Here is a 19,556-nt window from a genome sequence, read left to right as displayed (position 1 = left end):
GCCAACATGGTGAAACTCTGTCTCTACTAAAAATAGAAAAATTAGCCAGGCATGGCCGCGCATGCCTATAATCCCAGCTATTTCGGAGGCTGAGGCAGGAGAATCTCTTGAACCCAGGCGGCAGAAGTTGCAGTGAACCAAGATCACACCACTGCATTCCAGACTGGGCAACAGAGTGAGACGCTGTCTCAAAAAAAAAAAAAAAAAAAAAGAAGAAGAATTTGCATTTGCTTTATTTGTGGATTTTTTTTTTTTGGTGACAACATTTATTGAGATATAATTGACATACCAAACAATTGATCCCTGTAAAGTATACAATTCAGTAGCTTTTAGTAATTCACAGATTTGTGCAACCATCACCACAATCAGTTTTACAACATTTCCATTACATCAAGAAGAAATCCTGGCTGGGCGTGGTGGCTCACACTTGTAATCCCAGCACTTTGGGAGGCCGAGGGGGGCGGATCACAAGGTCAGGAGATCGAGACCATCCTGGCTAACATGGTGAAACCTCGTCTCTACTAAAAATACAAAACCAAAATTAGCTGTGCATGATGGCGGGTGCCTGTAGTTCCAGCTACTTGGGAGGTGGAGGCAGGAGAATGGCGTGAACCTGGGGTGGAGGTGGAGGTTACACTGAGCTGAGATCACACCACTGCACTCCAGCCTGGGTGACAGAGTGAGACTCGTCTCAAAAAAAAAAAAGAAAACATCAACGGAGCCAAGATGGCCGAATAGGAACAGCTCCGGTCTACAGCTCCCAGCGTGAGCAACACAGAAGACGGGTGATTTCTGCATTTCCATTTGAGGTACCGGGTTCATCTCACTAGGGAATGCCAAACAGTGGGTGCAGGACAATCGGTGCAGTACACTGTGCGCAAGCCAAAGCAGGGTGAGGCATTGCCTCACTCGGGAAGCGCAAGGGGTCAGGGAGTTCCCTTTCCTAGTCAAAGAAAGGGGTAACAGACGGCACCGGGAAAATCAGGTCAGTCCCACCCTAATACTGCGCTTTTCCAACGGGCTTGGAAAATGGCACACCGGGAGATTGTATCCCACACCTGGCTCGGAGGGTCCTATGCCCAAGGAGTCTTGCTGATTGCTAGCACAGCAGTCTGAGATCAAACTGCAAGGTGGCAGCGAGGCTCGGGGAGGGGTGCCCGCCATTGCCTAGGCTTGCTTAGGTAAACAAAGCAGCCAGGAAGCTCGAACTGGGTGGAGCCCACCACAGCTCAAGGAGGCCTGCCTGCCTCTGTAGGCTCCACCTCTGGGGGCAGGGCACAGACAAACAAAAAGTCAGCAGGAACCTCTGCAGACTTAAATGTCCCTGTCTCACCGCTTTGAAGAGAGGAGTGGTTCTCCCAGCAGGCAGCTGGAGATCTGAGAATGGGCAGACTGCCTCATTAAGTGGGTCCCTGACCCCTGAGCAGCCTAACTGGGAGGCACCCCCCAGTAGGGACAGACTGACACCTCACTCAGCCAGATACTCCTCTGAGACAAAACTTCCAGCAGAACTATCAGACAGCTGAATTTGCAGTCCAATGAAAATCCGCTGTTCTGCAGCCACTGCTGCTGACACCCAGCCAAACAGGGTCTGGAGTGGACCTCTAGCAAATTCCAACAGACCTGCAGCTGAGGGTCCTGTCTGGTAGAAGGAAAACTAACAAACAGAAAGGACATCCACACCAAAATCCCATCTGTACATCACCATCATCAAAGATCAAAAGTAGATAAAACCACAAAGATGGGGAAAAAACAGAGCAGAAAAACTGGAAACTCAAAAAAGCAGAGCACCTCTCCAGATCCAAAGCAGCACAGTTCCTCACCAGCAATGGAACAAAGCTGGACGGAGAATGACTTTGACGAGTTGAGAGAAGAAGGCTTCAGACGATTAAGCTACTCCGAGCTACGGGAGGAGATTCAAAACAATGGCAAAGAAGTTAAAAACTTTGAGAAAAAATTAGATGAATGGATAACTAGAATAACCAATGCAGAGAAGGGCTTAAAGGAGCCGATGGAGCTGAAAGCCAAGTATCAAGAACTACATGAAGATTGCAGAAGCCTTGGTAGCTGATGCGATCAACTGGAAGAAAGGGTACCAGTGATGGAAGATGAAATGAATGAAATGAAGCGAGAAGGGAAGTTTAGAGAAAAAAGAATAAAAAGAAATGAACAAAGCCTCCAAGAAATATGGGACTATGTGAAAAAACCAAACCTACGTCTGATCGGTGTACCTGAAAGTGATCGGGAGAATGGAACCAAGTTGGAAAACACTCTGCAAGATATTATCCAGGAGAACTTCCCCAATCTAGCAAGGCAGGCCAACATTCAGATTCAGGAAATACAGAGAACGCCACAAAGATACTCCTCAAGAAGAGCAACTCCAAGACACATAATTGTCAGATTCACCAAAGTTGAAATGAAGGAAAAAATGTTAAGGGCAGCCAGCGAGAAAGGTCAAGTTACCCACAAAGGGAAGCCCATCAGACTAACAGCTGATCTCTCGGCAGAAACTCTACAAGCCAGAAGAGAGTAGGGGCCAATATTCAACATTCTTAAAGAAAAGAATTTTCATCCCAGAATCTCATATCCAGCCAAATTAAGCTTCATAAGTGAAGGAGAAATAAAGCAAATTACAGACAAGCAAATGCTGAGTGATTTTGTCACCATCAGGCCTGCCCTAAAAGAGCTCCTGAAGGAAGCACTAAACATGGAAAGGAACAACCGGTACCAGCCACTGCAAAAACATGCCAAATTGTAAAGACCATGAAGGCTAGGAAGAAACTGCATCAACTAACGAGCAACATAACCAACTAACATCATAATGACAGGATCAAATTCACACATAACAATATTAATTTTAAATGTAAATGGGCTAAATGCTCCAATTAAAAGACAAAGAATGGCAAATTGGATAAGGAGTCAAGACCCATCAGTGTGCTGTATTCAGGAAACCCATCTCACGTGCAGAGACACACATAGACTCAAAATAAAGGGATACAGGAAGATCTATCAAGCAAATGGAAAACAAAAAAAGGCAGGGGTTGCAATCCTAGTCTCTGATAAAATAGACTTTAAACCAACAAAGATCAAAAGAGACAAAGAAGGCCATTACATAATGGTAAAGGGATCAGTTCAACAAGAAGTGCTAACTATCCTAAATATATATGCACCCAACACAGGAGCACCCAGATTCATAAAGCAAGTCCTCAGTGACCTACAAAGGGACTTAAACTCCCACACAATAATAATGGGAGATTTTAACACCCCACTGTCAACATTAGACAGATCAATGAGACAGAAAGTTAACAAGGATATCCAAGAATTGAACTCAGCTCCACACCAAGTGGACCTAATGGACACCTACAGAACTCTCCACCCCAAATCAACAGAATATACATTTTTTTCAGCACCACACCACACCTATTCCAAAATTGACCACATAGTTGGAAGTAAAGCTCTCCTCAGCAAATGTAAAAGAACAGAAATCATAACAAACTGTCTCTCAGACCACAGTGCAATCAAACTAGAACTCAGGATTAAGAAACTCACTCAAAATCCCTCAACTGCATGGAAACTGAACAACCTGCTCCTGAATGACTACTGGGTGTATAATGAAATGAAAACAGAAATAAAGATGTTCTTTGAAACCAATCAGAACAAAGACACAACATACCAGAATATCTGGGACACATTCAAAGCAGTGTGTAGAGGGAAATTTATAGCATTAATGCCCACAAGAGAAAGCAGGAAAGATCCAAAATTGACACCCTAACATCACAATTAAAAGAACTAGACAAGCAAGAGAAAACACATTCAAAAGCTAGCAGAAGGCTAGAAATAACTAAAATCAGAGCAGAACTGAAGGAAATAGAGACACAAAAAACCCTTCAAAAAATTAATGAATCCAGAAGCTGGTTTTTTGAAAAGATCAACAAAATTGATAGACCAGTAGCAAGAGTAATAAAGAAGAAAGGAGAGAAAAATCAAATAGATACAATAAAAAATGAAAAAGGGGATATCACCACCGATCCCACAGAAATACATTCTACCATCAGAGAATACTACAAACACCTGTACGCAAATAAACTAGAAAATCTAGAAGAAATGGATAAATTCCTCAACACATACACCCTCCCAAGACTAAACCAGGAAGAAGTCGAATCTCTGAATAGACCAATAACAGGCTCTGAAATTGTGGCAATAATCAATAGCTTACCAACCAAAAAGCGTCCAGGACCTGATGGATTCACAGCCGAATTCTACCAGAGGTACAAGGAGGAACTGGTACCATTCCTTCTGAAACTATTCCAATCGATAGAAAAAGAGGGAATCCTCCCTAACACATTTTATGAGGCCAGCATCGTCCTCATACCAAAACCTGGCAGAGACACAACCAAAAAAGAGAATTTCAGACCAATATCCTTGATGAACATTGATGCAAAAATCCTCAATAAAATACTGGCAAGCCAAATCCAGCAGCACATCAAAAAGCTTATACACGGTGATCAAGTGGGCTTCATCCCTGGGATGCAAGGCTGGTTCAACATATGCAAATCAATAAATGTAATCCAGCATATAAACAGAACCAAAGACAAAAACCACATGATTATCTCAATAGATGCAGAAAAGGCCTTTGACAAAATTCAACAACCCTTCATGCTAAAAACTCTCAATAAATTAGGTATTGATGGGACATATCTCAAAATCATAAGAGCTATCTATGACAAACCCACAGCCAATATCATGCTGAATGGGCAAAAACTGGAAGCATTCCCTCTGAAAACTGGCACAAGACAGGGATGCCCTCTCTCACCGCTACTATTCAACATAGTGCTGGAAGTTCTGGCCAGGGCAATCAGGCAGGAGAAGGAAATAAAGGGTATTCAATTAGGAAAAGAGGAAGTCAAATTGTCCCTGTTTGCAGATGACATGATTGTATATCTAGAAAACCCCATCGTCTCAGCCCAAAATCTCCTTAAGCTGATTAGCAATTTCAGCAAAGTCTCAGGATACAAAATCTGTGTACAAAAATCACAAGCATTCTTGTACACCAATCACAGACAAACAGAGAGCCAAATCATGAGTGAACTCCCATTCACAATTGCTTCAAAGAGAATAAAATACCTAGGAATCCAACTTACAAGGGATGTGAAGGACCTCTTCAAGGAGAACTACAAACCACTGCTCAATGAAATAAAAGAGGATACAAACAAATGGAAGAACATTCCATGGTCATGGGTTGGAAGAATCAATATCGTGAAAACGGCCATACTGCCCAAGGTAATTTGTAGATTCAATGCCATCCCCATCAAGCTACCAATGACTTTCTTCACAGAATTGGAAAAAACTACTTTAAAGTTCATATGGAACCAAAAAAGAGCCCGCATCGCCAAGTCAATCCTAAGCCAAAAGAACAAAGCTGGAGGCATCATGCTACCTGACTTCAAACTATACTACAAGGCTACAGTAACCAAAACAGCATGGTACTGGTACCACAACAGAGACATAGATCAACGGAACAGAACAGAGCCCTCAGAAATAACGCCGCATGTCTGCAATTATCTGATCTTTGACAAACCTGACAAAAACAAGAAATGGGGAAAGGATTCCCTATTTAATAAATGGTGCTGGGAAAACTGGCTAGCCATATGTAGAAAGCTGAAACTGGATCCCTTCCTTACACTTTATACAAAAATTAATTCAAGATGGATTAAAGACTTAAATGTTAGACCTAAAACCATAAAACTCCTGGAAGAAAACCTAGGCAATACTATTCAGGACATAGGCATGGGCAAGGACTTCATGTCCAAAACAACAAAAGCAATGGCAACAAAAGCCAAAATTGACAAATGGGATCTAATTCAACCAAAGAACTTCTGCACAGCAAAAGAAACTACCAACAGAGTGAACAGGCAACCTACAAAATGGGAGAAAATTTTCACAACCTACTAGTCTGACAAAGGGCTGATATCCAGAATCTACAATGAACTCAAACAAATTTACAAGAAAAAAACAACCCCATCAAAAAGTGGGCAAAGGACATGAACAGACACTTCTCAAAAGAAGACATTTATGCAGCCAAAAAACACATGAAAAAATGCTCATCATCACTGGCCATCAGAGAAATGCAAATCTAAACCACAATGAGATACCATCTCACGCCAGTTAGAATGGCCATCATTAAAAAGTCAGGAAACAACAGGTGCTGGAGAGGATGTGGAGAAATAGGAACACTTTTACACTGTTGGTTGGACTGTAAACTAGTTCAACCATTGTGGAAGTCAGTGTGGCGATTCGTCAGGGATCTAGAACTAGAAATACCATTTGACCCAGCCATCCCATTACTGGGTATATACCCAAAGGACTATAAATCATGCTGCTATAAAGACACATGCACACGTATGTTTATTGCGGCACTATTCACAATAGCAAAGACTTGGAACCAACCCAAATGTCCAACAACGATAGACTAGATTAAGAAAATGTGGCACATATACACCATGGAATACTATGCAGCCATAAAAAATGATGAGTTCATGTCCTTTGAAGGGACATGGATAAAACTGGAAACCATCATTCTCAGTAAACTATCGCAAGGACAAAAAACCAAACACCGCATGTTCTCACTCATAGGTGGGAACTGAACAATGAGAACTCATGGACACAGGAAGAGGAACATCGCACTCCGGGTACTGTTGTGGGGTGGGGGGAGCGGGGAGGGACAGCATTAGGAGATATACCTAATGCTAAATGGCGAGTTAATGGGTGCAGCAAACCAACATGGCACATGGATACATATGTAACAAACCTGCACATTGTGCACACGTACCCTAAAACTCAAAGTATAATAAAAAAAAAAAAAAATATATATATATATATATATATATATATATATATATATATACACATGCTCCATTTGGTGAGGCAATCCTGAAAAAAATAAAATAAAATAAATAAAATAAAATAAAATAAAATAAAAATCCAAACAGTTGAACACATGGACATAGAGAGTAGAAGGATGGTTACTGGGGCTGGTACAAGAGTGGGAGGGGTGTAGGGGAAGTAGGGATAATTAATGCATACAAAAATAGAAAGAATGAATAAGATCTACTATTTGATAGCACAACAGATTTACTGTAGTCAATAACGGCTTCATTGTACATTTTAAAAGAACTTGAGTGTATTTGGATTGTTTGTAACTCAAAGGCTAAATGTTTGAGTGGATGGATACCCCATTCTTCATGATGTGCTTATTTCACATTGCATGCCTGTGTCAAAACATCTAATTATATATATATACTTACTATATATTCACATAAATATATATACTTACTGTATACTCACCAAAATTGAAAATTAAAAATTAAATTGTACTACTGGTAAAAAAAAAAAAAAAAAAAAAAAAACATAAATCGGGTGTCCTAAGCAAACTACCCAAAGGAGGTTCCTAGTACAGACATTCTGTGTAAATGAAATTATACAATATGTGGTTTTTTTATGCCTGATTTCTTTCACTTAACATAATGTTTTCGAATGGTAACTCTATGTTTAACATTTTAAGGAACCACCAGACTGTTTTCCAAACTACTTGCCCATTTTCCATCCCTACCAGCAGTGTGTAAGGGGTTCTGATGTTTCCCCGCCCTTACCAACACTAGTTATTGTCTGATTTTTGATGATAGCCACCTTAGTGGGTGTGGCGTAGTATCTCGTGGTTTTCATTTGCATTTCCATGATGAGGAGTGATGTTGAACATCTTGTATGTGCTTATTGGCCATTTGTATATTTGTATATCTTCCTTAGAGAGTTGTCTATTCAGATCCTTTGCTCATTTTTTAATTGGGTTTTTTTGGGGGGGTTCTTTTGGTTGTTGAATTTTAAGAGTTCTTTTATTTATTTATTTATTTTTATTTTTTTTTTGAGAGGGAGTCTTGCTCTGCCGCCCAGGCTGGAGTGCAGTGGCGTAACCTCTGCCTCCCGGGTTCAAGTGATTCTGCCTCAGCCTCCCTAGTAGCTGGGATTACAGGCGCCCACCACCATGCCCAGCTAATTTTTGTGTTTTTAATAGAGACGGGGTTTCACTATGTTGGCCAGGCTGGTATTGAACTCCTGACTTCAGGTGATGCACCCCCCTCGGCCTCCTAAAGTGCTGGGATTACAGGTGTGTGCCACCTTGTCCGGCCTCACCTTCACATCTATTTCACACTTTGCTGTTGCTGTGCAGATAAGTCATAGAAAAATAGGGAATGAGGGGGAGTTGGGTGTTAATGATGATGAGCCATGAGATACAATGTGGATGGGGGGAGATTGAAGACAGGAGAGGAGCTGTGGGTGGTGGTGGGGAAGGGTGGGCCTGGTGGGTTCGAGAGCTAAGAAGTGGTAAAGAGTTGGTGTGAGATACCTGAGTGTGTCAGTGGGGCCAGATGATAGGAGGGGGTGCTCAGAGAGTAGATGACTTGAAGATGGTGCTTTAAAGGCAACCTTGGCAGTGCTGGTCTTCTCAGAGTGAAGTAAAAGGTGAATGAAGGGGTGGTCAGGGAACCGAGAGACCGAGAGCCACATGGATGGAAATCACTGAGGACATCGTGCCTAGTGGCAGTCAGGCCGGGGGAGACCCACGGCACAGTGGGGTGGAGTGCCTGCCACGAGGCCTGAGACTCAGCAAGCAGGGGCTTTTCCAGCAGTTATTTTGGCAGCAGCAGTGGGGTGTGAGATGGACCCCAGCTCCAGCTAGCCTGTAGGGGAAGATGCAGACTCCTGCTTCAGGCTTGCTGGAATGGCTGAGTTCCTGTTCATGCCGGGACAGGATGGATGTACTTTGAAGGTGTGGGTCTGTAGGTCACAGATCTGGAGTTCAGAGGGGAGGCTGGAGAAGGATACCAGTTATTTTAGGGGATGTGTTCAGAGCAGTGTGGGAATGAACATCCAGAAATCCAGGCAGGAAGACCTGGACTTCTGGCCAGTGAAGTAGGGGTGGGGGGTGGGAGTGGGCCGGTGGAGAGTTGTCTCTGACGCTCCTTGAAGGGGCAGGTGACTGACGGTGAGGCGCTAAGTGGCTCTTCCTCCTCCTCTTGACTGCAGGTTTGTCTGAGGGTATGTGCTGTCAGGATGGTCTGTGGTGGGGTGGGTGGCAGACGAAGGCTGTCACTCCCCTCTTTGGGGATGAGCTGATGGGCTTGGATGGTCTTTGGCTTCACTGTGTGTGTGTGATTGCATAGACCCCTTAGTAGCCTCAGTGTGTTAATAACTGTGTTAGGCGTGAAATGTGAACTCTAGAGAAGTCTGAACTTTGAACTGAATGTAAAGTTTACAGCTCTGCAGTGTTGTCTTTGTGTAGGTATATACGTAATGTTAATTTGTTGATGTTACAAAAATAGCAGATATTATCAGTGTTTATTACATATGCAGTAATTTATGGGATCTGAGAAAGATTTGCTCACCTTAAGTTGGTTACCCAGGTTACTCCTCATTTGCTGCTTCTTTGCTACTTTTAACTCTTTAAAAAAATGTACCTTACAGTGTGTATCACAAAAAGATTGTCTGCACATGGGACAGGAAGCTGAAGATTTATTTCATTTCTTTTTTTTTTTTTTTTGAGGCAGAGTTTTGCTCTTGTTGCCCAGGCTGGAGTGCAATGGCTCAATCTCAGCTCACTGCAACCTCTGCCTCCCAGGTTCAAGCGATTCTCCTGCCTCAGCCTCCTGAGTAGCTAGGATCACAGGCATGCACCACCATGCCTGCCTAATTTTGTATTTTCAGTAGAGACGGGGTTTCTCCATGTTAGTCAGGCTGGTCTCGAACTCCTCACCTCAGGTGATCCACCCACCTCGGCCTCCCAAAGTGCTGGGATTACAGGCATGAGCCACTGTGCCTGGCTGATTTATTTCATTTCTTATTCAGAGAATACATAATATTCTCTGGTCAGGTGACTCTCTTTCTGTTTTCGCCAAGGTCCGAGACTTATTTGCCCTTGCTCGGAAGAATGCCCCTTGCATCCTCTTCATCGATGAAATTGATGCGGTGGGAAGGAAGACAGGAAAAGGCAACTTTGGAGGGCAGAGTGAGCAGGAGAATACACTCAACCAGCTGCTGGTGGAGATGGATGGTGAGTGGTGAAGGCTTTTGTATCTTTAACTGCACTTTTTTTTTTTTTTTTTTTTTTGAGATGGAGTCTGACTCTGTCGTCCAGGCTGGAGTGCAGTGGTGTGATTTCGGCTCACTGCATCCTCTGACCCCTGGGTTCAAGCGTTCCTCCTGCCTCAGCCTCCTGAGTTTAAGCTGCACTTTCTTATGCCTTTCATGTCCCCAAAATGAGAGTGCTTATTCCAATATTGAGTATCACAAACAAAAAAAAGCATTCCCTAAAACAAACAGCTCTTTTAAAAGGCCCTTTTATACTAATACAAATAATAGCAAAATATTTTTTCCTGGCAGCCTGCATAACTTAATATTGGTGTTAACATGCTGTTTGTGTCTGGTGTTTGAATAAGAGAAGAATTGGTGAAATGAGTCACAAAAGAATTACCATCTCATTCTCTAAATCATCACCATCTCTGAAGCATAAGGAAAATCTAAACCTAACCAAATGTGAATTTAGCAAATTTTGAATACTTTTTTACTAAGAGAGTAGCAGTCTTTCCATGCTAGCCAGCTTTTCTTTCATTTAGGAAAGCCACTTCTCAGGATGCCATGTGTTCTTCCTGCTGGAAGATAAAAATGTGGATGCTTGGTTGTTTGTGCAGAAAGGGGAAGCACAGTGCCAGTACTGAACTGGCTTCAGTGATGAAGCCAGGCATAGGGGCAGAATAAGGAGGTGGAGATCCTCCGTCCCGCGATGGTCAGCCCATGTCGCGTACACATTGGAGCACCACATATGAGGGAAATTCACCCAGGAGCTCCTGCTGTGCCAGGGTCCTGAGGGTGAAGGGCCTGGGACCATGGTATTTACATTGAGAAATGGGCAGTAACACTGAGCTGCTTGAGTGTGGAGAAGAGGTGGGAGGTAGAGGTTGATCTCTGCCTTCAGATAGGCAGTTGGTTGTCCTGTGGCCCAGGGTGTCAGACACATCCTTTGCCAATTTAATCTGATTCTAAGACATTTTTAAAATTGACATTGTCTTCTAAATTTCTAGTTAAATAAATTTAAATATTTGGTCATTTGTCTTTAGGAAATTTACTCACAAAACTTTAAGTCTAATATATGATTGTTTTCAAGGACAAGCTGAATAGTAAGAAAAATAATTCAAGTTTGTAACTTAAAAAACACTGGATAGGCCAGGGGCGGTGGTTCACGCCTGTAATTCCAGCACTTTGGGAGGCCCTGGCGGGTGGATTACCTGAGGTCAGGTGTTCGAGACCAGCCTGACCAACATGGAGAAACCCTGTCTCTACTAAAAATACAAAAATTAGCCAGGTGTGGTGGGGCATGCCTGTAATCCCAGCTACTTGGGAGGCTGAGGCAGGAGAATTGCTTGAACCCGGGACGTGGAGGTTGCAGTGAGCTGAGATCACGCCATTGCACTCCAGCCTGGACAACAGGAGTGAAACTCCGTCTCAAAAAAAAAAAAAAAAAAAAAAAAAAACACTGGATAATGAATAGAAAATGTGTTTACTGTAGCTATGAATTTGCAGTGCTCATATGTTCCTGATGGTGCACTGTTGCTTTCTGCCTCTTGTCATTTAGTAGCGTTTGCATTTTTGTTATCTTTCAGGTTTTAATACAACAACAAATGTCGTCATTTTGGCTGGCACCAATCGACCAGATATCCTGGACCCTGCGCTGCTTAGGCCGGGGCGTTTCGACAGGCAGATCTTTATTGGTGAGATGATGTTTGCTGGGGCAGGTCCAGTGCTCATGAGTATAGGTGTGACTGTTTCAATATGATTTTCTTTTCCTTAAAAATGATTTCTAAAGGACCACCAGACATAAAAGGAAGAGCTTCTATTTTCAAAGTTCATCTCCGACCACTAAAACTGGACAGTACCCTGGAGAAGGATAAATTGGCAAGAAAACTGGCATCTTTAACTCCAGGGTTTTCAGGTGAGTGGAAAATAACGAGGACCCTATTTAGAAGTATATTAAAATCAGTAACAGTTACCAGGTACCGGTTTACTTTCTTACCTTTTCACTTCTTTACCGTGGGCTTCCTAAGTTTATATTCTCATTTTTATTTCTTTTGAGACAGGGTCTCGCTTAATTGCACAGGATGGACTGAGTGGTGTAATCATAGCTCACTGTAGCCTCAACCTTCTGGGCTCGAGTGATCTTCCTGCCTCAGCCTCGTTTGTAGCTGGGACTACAGGCATGTACCACCATGCCCAGCTAATTTTTTGATTTTGTGGAAACAGGGTCTTACTTATTATGTTGCACAGGCTGGCCCGAAACTCCTGGCTGCAAGTGATCCTCCTGCCTCAGCCTCCCAAAGTGCTGGGATTATAGGCATGAGCCACTGTGCCCGACTATTTTTACTTTGTTATTATGGGAAATTTCAAACATACACAGATTTTGAGGAAATGGTGTAATGAACCCATCTGTACCTATCACCTAGTTTCAGGAACAATTACTAATTCACATCTAACCTTACTTTTATCTATATCCTCCTCTCTTTCTGCTTCCTATGGAGTATTTTGTGACAAGTTCCTGACAATGTATCATTTTTTTCTATAAGTATTGTAGGAATTATTCCTAAGTGTTTTTTTAAAAGCTCTATTGAAATAAAGTTAACTGAAAATCACCTGTATAAAGTGTACAATTAATGATTTCTAGTATATTTACAGGGTTGTACAACCATTACTATAATTTTAAAACATTTTGGGCTAGGTGCAGTGGCTCATACCTGTAATACCAGCACTTTGGGAGTCCGAGGCAGGTGGATCACCTGAGGTCAGGAGTTTGAGACCAGCCTGGCCAACATGGCAAAACCCTGTCTCTACTAAATATACAAAAATTAGCCAGGCATGGTGGTACATGCCAGTAATCCCAGCTACTCGGGAGGCTGAGGCAGGAGAATGGCTTGAACCCAGGAGGCGAGGTTGCAGTGAGCCTAAATCATCCCACTGCACTCCAGCCTGGATGACAGAGCGAGATTCTGTCTCAAGACAAACTTTCTGTCTCTCTAGGTTTTTTTATTCTGTACATTTTATATAAAAACATGTGGTTTTGGCCAGGTGCGGTGGCTCACACCTGTAATCCCAGCACTTTGGGATGCCGAGGCAGGTGGATCACCTGACGTCAGGAGTTCAAGACCAGCCTGGCCAATGAGGTGAAACCCGGTCTCTACTAAAAATACAAAAATTAGCTGGGCGTGGTGGTGGGGAACTGTAATCCCAGCTACTCAGGAGGCTGAAGCAGGAGAATCACTTGAACCTGGGAGGCAGAGGTTGCAGTGAGCTGAGATCACGCCATTGCACTCCAGCCTGGGTGACAAGAGCGAAACTCCGTCTCAAAAAAATAAAAATAAAATAAAAATGTGGTCTTTTGTGCCTGGCTTATGTTCACTTAACATAATGAACAGGATTGATCCAAATTGTGGCAGGCATCAGAACTTCATTCCTTTTCGTGGCCAAGTAAATGTGCCATTGTTTGGCTATTCCACATCTTGTTGGTCCACCCATCAGTTGATGGCCATTTGGGCTGTTTCCACTTTTTGGCTATTATGAATAATGCTGCCATGAACATTGGTGTACAGATTTTTTGTGGTGTTTCTCTTGGTATATACCTAGGAGTGGAATTGCTGTGTCATATGGGAACTCTGACCTTTTGAGGAACTGCCAGGTTGTTTTAATTACCTGTGCCATTTTACATTCCCACCAGTAACGTGTGAGGGTCCCAGTTTCTCCACATCCTTGCCAGCACTCGTCACTGTCTTTTTTTATTATAGCCATCCTAGCTGGTGTGATTTGGCATCTCACTGTTGTTTTGATTTGCATTTCTCTAATGACTAGTGATGTTGAGCATCTTTTCATGTGCTTATTCCAGTAATTTTTTAATGTAAAATATGATCCTTTCCCATTCCCTATTTCTCTCCTTCTGAATGCAAAACGAAATAAAAAAAGAACAGTTTGAGAAGTATGTAAAGACTATATACAATAGTGTGGTCAGAAGATGTTCCAGGGGTCCTAACTTTTTACTTGTCTTTGGACTTTGAAATTTATAATGTTTTAATATTTGTTTATTTAACACAGATGGTATGCTGTAGCTTATATGTGCTACCATATACTTAACTGAAATGTTAAAGAGATGGATCTAAAAAGCATTTGACAAGCTTTTAGCTACATTTAAATTTAGTTGTTTCACTGAATGTACTAGGTGATTATAAAAATTAGGTTTCTCATCATACATCAGTACTTCACCTAATATCTATGCAAGCCATTTTCCCAACACAGGTAATAGAACTAAGTTATTTAAATGAGCATTTTTAGATGCTGCCTTAGTTTGCTGTTATGTGAGCCATATTGTCTATTACGGTAAATAGTTGCCTGTAATTATCTATTGACTACTAATACTTTCATCTTAGTTCAGAGGGCCAGAATTATACCAGGCTTACATTAAATGCTTAGCTTAGGGTTATCATGAGTCAAAACAGAACTATATTTACACAAAACCTTTATTCATTGTACTGCTGATTTAAAAATTAACTATGGATTTGGCTGTCCATATCGTGTGACTGATCGGTTTGGGCGTGTTTCGGTGGGTAAGCTGTTCTGTGTTCATTTTTTAGGTGCTGATGTTGCTAATGTCTGTAATGAAGCTGCGTTGATTGCTGCAAGGCATCTGTCAGATTCCATAAATCAGAAACACTTTGAACAGGCAATTGAGCGAGTGATTGGTGGTAAGAAAACTGAACATAACTCAAGTGGAAAGGCTGATAAAATGAATTTGAGGCCAGGGATTTCTCTGTTTGGGCAAGAACTAGAAGCAAAGAAAGTGCATCCACTCAGCCCTGGGGCTCACCATACTTGTGCTCTCTTGATGTCATGGCCCCTCCCATGCCTCCCCTCCCTCTCCTCCTTCTTCCCCCCACCGTCCCCTGCCACCTGCCCTCTGCATGGAGGTCTATGGTGCTGGGTTAGTTTGAGATGGAAGCTCACGAATGCTTTGCTTGCACAGGCAGCCAGCAGTGAGGTGTCTACCCATGAATTATACCAATCAAGTTTGTTAAAAAGCTCACAACCTTCCTGTTTACAAAAGTTTCATCACATGAGTTAGAGGTGCTCTGTGCTAGATACAGGTTATGGGTGTAAAATATCTGTAACAGCTGGGCACGGTGGTTCACGCCTGTAATCCCAGCACTTTGGGAGGCCAAGGCGGGCAGATCACAAGGTCAGGAGTTTGAGACCAGCCTGGCTAACATAGTGAAACCCCATCTCTACTAAAAATACAAAGATTAGCCAGGCGTGGTGGTGCGTACTTGAAGTCTCAGCTACTTGGGAGGCTGAGGCAGGAGAATCACTTGAACCCGGGAGGCAGAGATTGTGGGGAGCCGAGGTCGCGCCACTGCACTCCAGCCTGGGCAACAGAGTGAGATTCTGTCTCAAAAAATAGTAATAATAAATAAAATAAAATAAAATAAAATAAAATAAAATAAAATAAAATAGCTGTAACAGGCATAGAGCTGGAAGTGCTTCCTCAGTCAGCATAGGGGGAGTGCACACAGCACATTTTCTTAGCATTGCATAGGGCTTCTGATTTAATCCCCAAAGGCAAGTAGCAATTCAAGTACTCGAGCATTCAAAGGAGGGTGAAGTCCTGCACCAGGCAGAGTTCCACAGAATAGGAGGGGTGTGCCCCAGGCTCAGGATGAAACTGGGGTGTGGCGTGGAAGTGGCCTGGCAGATGGACTTGAGGCAGTCTACCTTGTGTTGAGGAAGAGTAAACTGGTCAGTTTTGGAAAGTCTTGAATGTTAAGCTCAAAGGCTTTTAAAATTTTGTCCTATGGCCAGTGTTGAATTAAGGTGGGGTTTTTTTTTGTTTTGTTTTTTGTTTTTTGAGACAGAGTCTCATTCTGTCACCCAGGCTGGGATACAGTGGCACAATCTTGGCTCACTGCAACCTCTGCCTCCAGGCTTCAAATAAACAGCCTTCTGAGTAGCTGCTATTTACAGGTGCCTGCCACCACGCCCGGCTAATTTTTGTTATTTTTAGTAGAGAAGGGGTTTCACCATGGTGGCCAGGCTGGTCTCAAACTCCTGACCTTGTGATCTGCCCGCCTTGGCCTCCCAAAGTGCTGGGATTACAGGCATGGGCTAAGGTGCCCGGCCTATTGTTTATTATATATTGTATGATATATATTACTGATATTCCATATATGTATATAACAGATATAATCTTTTATATATATATATATACACATTAGATGAAAAGTACATTTTCATTTTACAGGGAGTTCTTTCCAGTCAAATCATCAAAAAGTCTAAAATTGGGCAAATACTTTTTTCCAGATCTACAAGTTACTTGTGTATGCAGGAAAAAGTCCTTCACATTTCTGGTCTAAGAATTTAAATTAAAAGAGGAATGAAACAGTGTTCTAGCCACAGTATTTGTTGAGGGTGTTTTACACTCCTGCCTAAAGTCTTAAGTTGCTTGATTACTTTTAAAAGGTTGGTAAATATTACATTTAAAAAATATGTATGCCGTTACCCATCAATTCCATTATACTATTACACCCTTAGGAAATAAAGATGCATGCGCTTTATCTTTCGCAACTTATTTTTAAAAGACCCCGTAGAATGGATCCTATAAATTTCAGTTGCATCCATAGGATGGAAATATGTGACCATCGCAGGTGGCACAGTAGATACACAAGTACATTGATGTGCGAAGGTGTGTTTTGTTATAGCTAGCGAGGAAAGAAAATGAGTTAAATTATACATACACACAAATACTATGGTCTTGTTTTAGCAAAAAATATGTACAAAATATAAAATTTGTCATTTCTGAGCATTTGTGTTTTCCTTTTTCTGATGTGATTGCTGCAGTGAGCATATACAAAACTAGTAAAGTTTATTAATATTAACAAAGGAGTAATCCTTGGGAAGGAATATGAATCTTAGAATATTAAAAATAATTTCTCGCTTTCTATTTTTTTATCACTATTGTGTGTATTGTTACCTTCTTCGAACTTTTAGCTTCTTCAGAAGTAAAAAGGGAATGTTTTTATCTGTTTCCAGATTTTATTATCTATATGTTTTGTTACGTACGTATGTTTTCTTATATATTCATTCAATTTATGCAAACGATAGATAAAGTATGTTCTTTAAAAATGAAGATAACATAAGTAATTGCTATTGCAAAAATATTGCTTGATAGGAGTTTATTGTAAAATATTGAACTCTCCAGCTGTATTATCCATTCTTTCATTGCATTTATTCATGGAACATAACCTGAGTACCTGTTATGTAGGAGACATATTCTATCTCTCAGGACCCTTCTATCCTTAAAAACTTCATGTTTACCTGCCCTGCCTGCACAAGCTTGAGAGATTTAAAATAGGAATATTGGGACTTAATCTGCTTGAAACTTTGTCTCCCATCTTTCAAACAAAAGCATTTCTGAAGTTAGAAAATAATAGAAGATAACCTTTAACTGCCCTTTCAAAAGTTTATCAGTCTTAAATACTAATATTAATCATTGGAAAGTCTTATTTGCATATATTCTGTAAGTATAAGTATTGAATAAAATGAGCCATAGGTATTCATTTGAATCATGAGTTTCCTTTGGCTTCAATTTGTTTGAAAATCAAGAAATTTGCTTAAAAATGCATTATTGTCATTTCAGTGCTCTTTCCCCATAGTACCTTTAAGAACTAAAATGTATTTATGTGCCAGTTATATGCCTAGAACTGCCCTAGACCTGCTGAGTATACCATATTCTACTCACTGTAAGGTCTCATGGATTGTGTGATGCCCCGCTATTTTATATATCAATAACATAATTTTTAAAATGCTACTTATGGTTAATAATAAGTGGCATTCAATGTCAGAAGTATTAAAATGTGACCTACTGTTTAAGCCATCCTACAAAGTAGTATAATTGTATCTTTTACCTAATTAAAATGTTTTTGTTAAGTAGTAGTAATAGTAACAATTATAATATCTGGCTGGGTGCAGTGGCTCACACCTGCAATCCCAGAACTTTGGGAGGTTAAGGTGAGAGGATTGCTCGATGCCAGGAGTTTGAGACCATCCTGGGCAACAAAGTGAGATTCTTACTCTACACAAATTTTTTTTGTTTGTTTGTTTTTTTGAGACGGAGTCTTGCTCTGTCGCCCAGGCTGGAGTGCAGCGGCGAGATCTCGGCTCACTGCAAGCTCCGCCTCCCAGGTTCACGCCATTCTCCTGCCTCAGCCTCTCCGAGTAGCTGGGACTACAGGCGCCCGCCACCACACCCGGCTAATTTTTTGTATTTTTAGTAGAGACGGGGTTTCACCGTGGTCTCGATCTCCTGACCTCGTGATCCGCCCGCCTCGGCCTCCCAAAGTGCTGGGATTACAAGCGTGAGCCACCGTGCCCGGCCTCTACACAAATTTTTAAATAAATAGCTGGGCATGCTGGTGCACATCTGTAGTCCCAGCTACTCAGGAGGCTGGGGATGGAGGAACACTTGAGCTCAGGAGTTCCAGGCTGCAGTGAGCTATAGTTACATCACTGCACTCCAGCCTGGGCAAAAGAATGAGACATTGTCTCAAAAAACAAAAATCTTACAATTATTGAGTTGCTGTAGAAACTATTCTAACTACATAGCTTCTCATTTAAGCATCACGATGGTGTCCTATGAGATAGCTACTATTGTCATCTTTATTAATGAGGAAGTTGAGGCACAGAAAGGCTAAGCAATAGTTGGTAAGTGACAGAGTTTTTAAAGTAGGACTCAAGCCATAGTTGAACTGAATCCAAAGCCTGAGCTCTCTTCAAATAGGCTGCTGTTTTCATTAAGGCAGTTGAGCAATAAGAGCCAGTAAGTATTGCACTTTCTTCAAAAACATTAAGAGTTTGGAAGGCAGAGGAAAAACATGCTATTGAATTTTTACAGTTACGTGAATGATTGTATGTTTTGAGATGTTGCACTACAGTTTCCTAAAAAGTCCTCTTACACTCATAGAACTGCTCTACATTTGGCCTGTGCCAGTGGCCATGTGAAAGTGGTCACTCTCCTTGTTAGCAGAAAATGCCAGATTGATATCTGTGACAAAGAACACAGAACGCCTTTGATACAGGTACATTAGAGCCAACTCTTATAGCATGAGATGGATTTGATTTGCAGATATAGAATTAAAATAAATGGATCTCATTTAAATATAACTAGTTGGTGAAACCTGTGGAATGTGTATTTTGAATTCTTGGAATTTACAATCTATTTCTTGGTCTAATACGGACAGGCTGTCCATTGCCAGGAAGAGGCTTGTGCCGTTATTCTGCTGGAATATGGCGCCAATCCAAACCATAAGGATATCTACGGCAACACTGCTCTCCATTATGCTGTGTATAGCGAGAGCACCTCGCTGGCAGAAAAACTGCTTTTCCATGGTGCAAATATTGAAGCACTGGACAAGGTATAG

At 41.6% G+C, this 19,556-nt stretch overlaps 1 protein-coding gene across 1 annotated transcript in view; it reads left to right on the top strand.

The window, feature by feature from the left end:
- Positions 1-19,556, top strand: part of LOC129488393 (AFG3-like protein 2) — a 41,305-nt gene extending 21,749 nt beyond the window's left edge. Inside the window, exons 13-18 of the mRNA XM_063638516.1 lie at positions 9,952-10,105; positions 11,712-11,819; positions 11,915-12,040; positions 14,721-15,067; positions 19,071-19,214; positions 19,377-19,556. Coding sequence (XP_063494586.1) covers positions 9,952-10,105; positions 11,712-11,819; positions 11,915-12,040; positions 14,721-15,067; positions 19,071-19,214; positions 19,377-19,556 — 1,059 coding nt within the window. The remainder of the gene's footprint in view (positions 1-9,951; positions 10,106-11,711; positions 11,820-11,914; positions 12,041-14,720; positions 15,068-19,070; positions 19,215-19,376) is intronic.

Source organism: Symphalangus syndactylus, chromosome 1 (genome assembly GCF_028878055.3).
Source record: "Symphalangus syndactylus isolate Jambi chromosome 1, NHGRI_mSymSyn1-v2.1_pri, whole genome shotgun sequence".
Taxonomy (NCBI): Eukaryota; Metazoa; Chordata; class Mammalia; order Primates; family Hylobatidae; genus Symphalangus; species Symphalangus syndactylus.
Note: the sequence above shows the minus strand (reverse complement) of the source record. Positions and strands in the feature narration are given on the sequence as shown.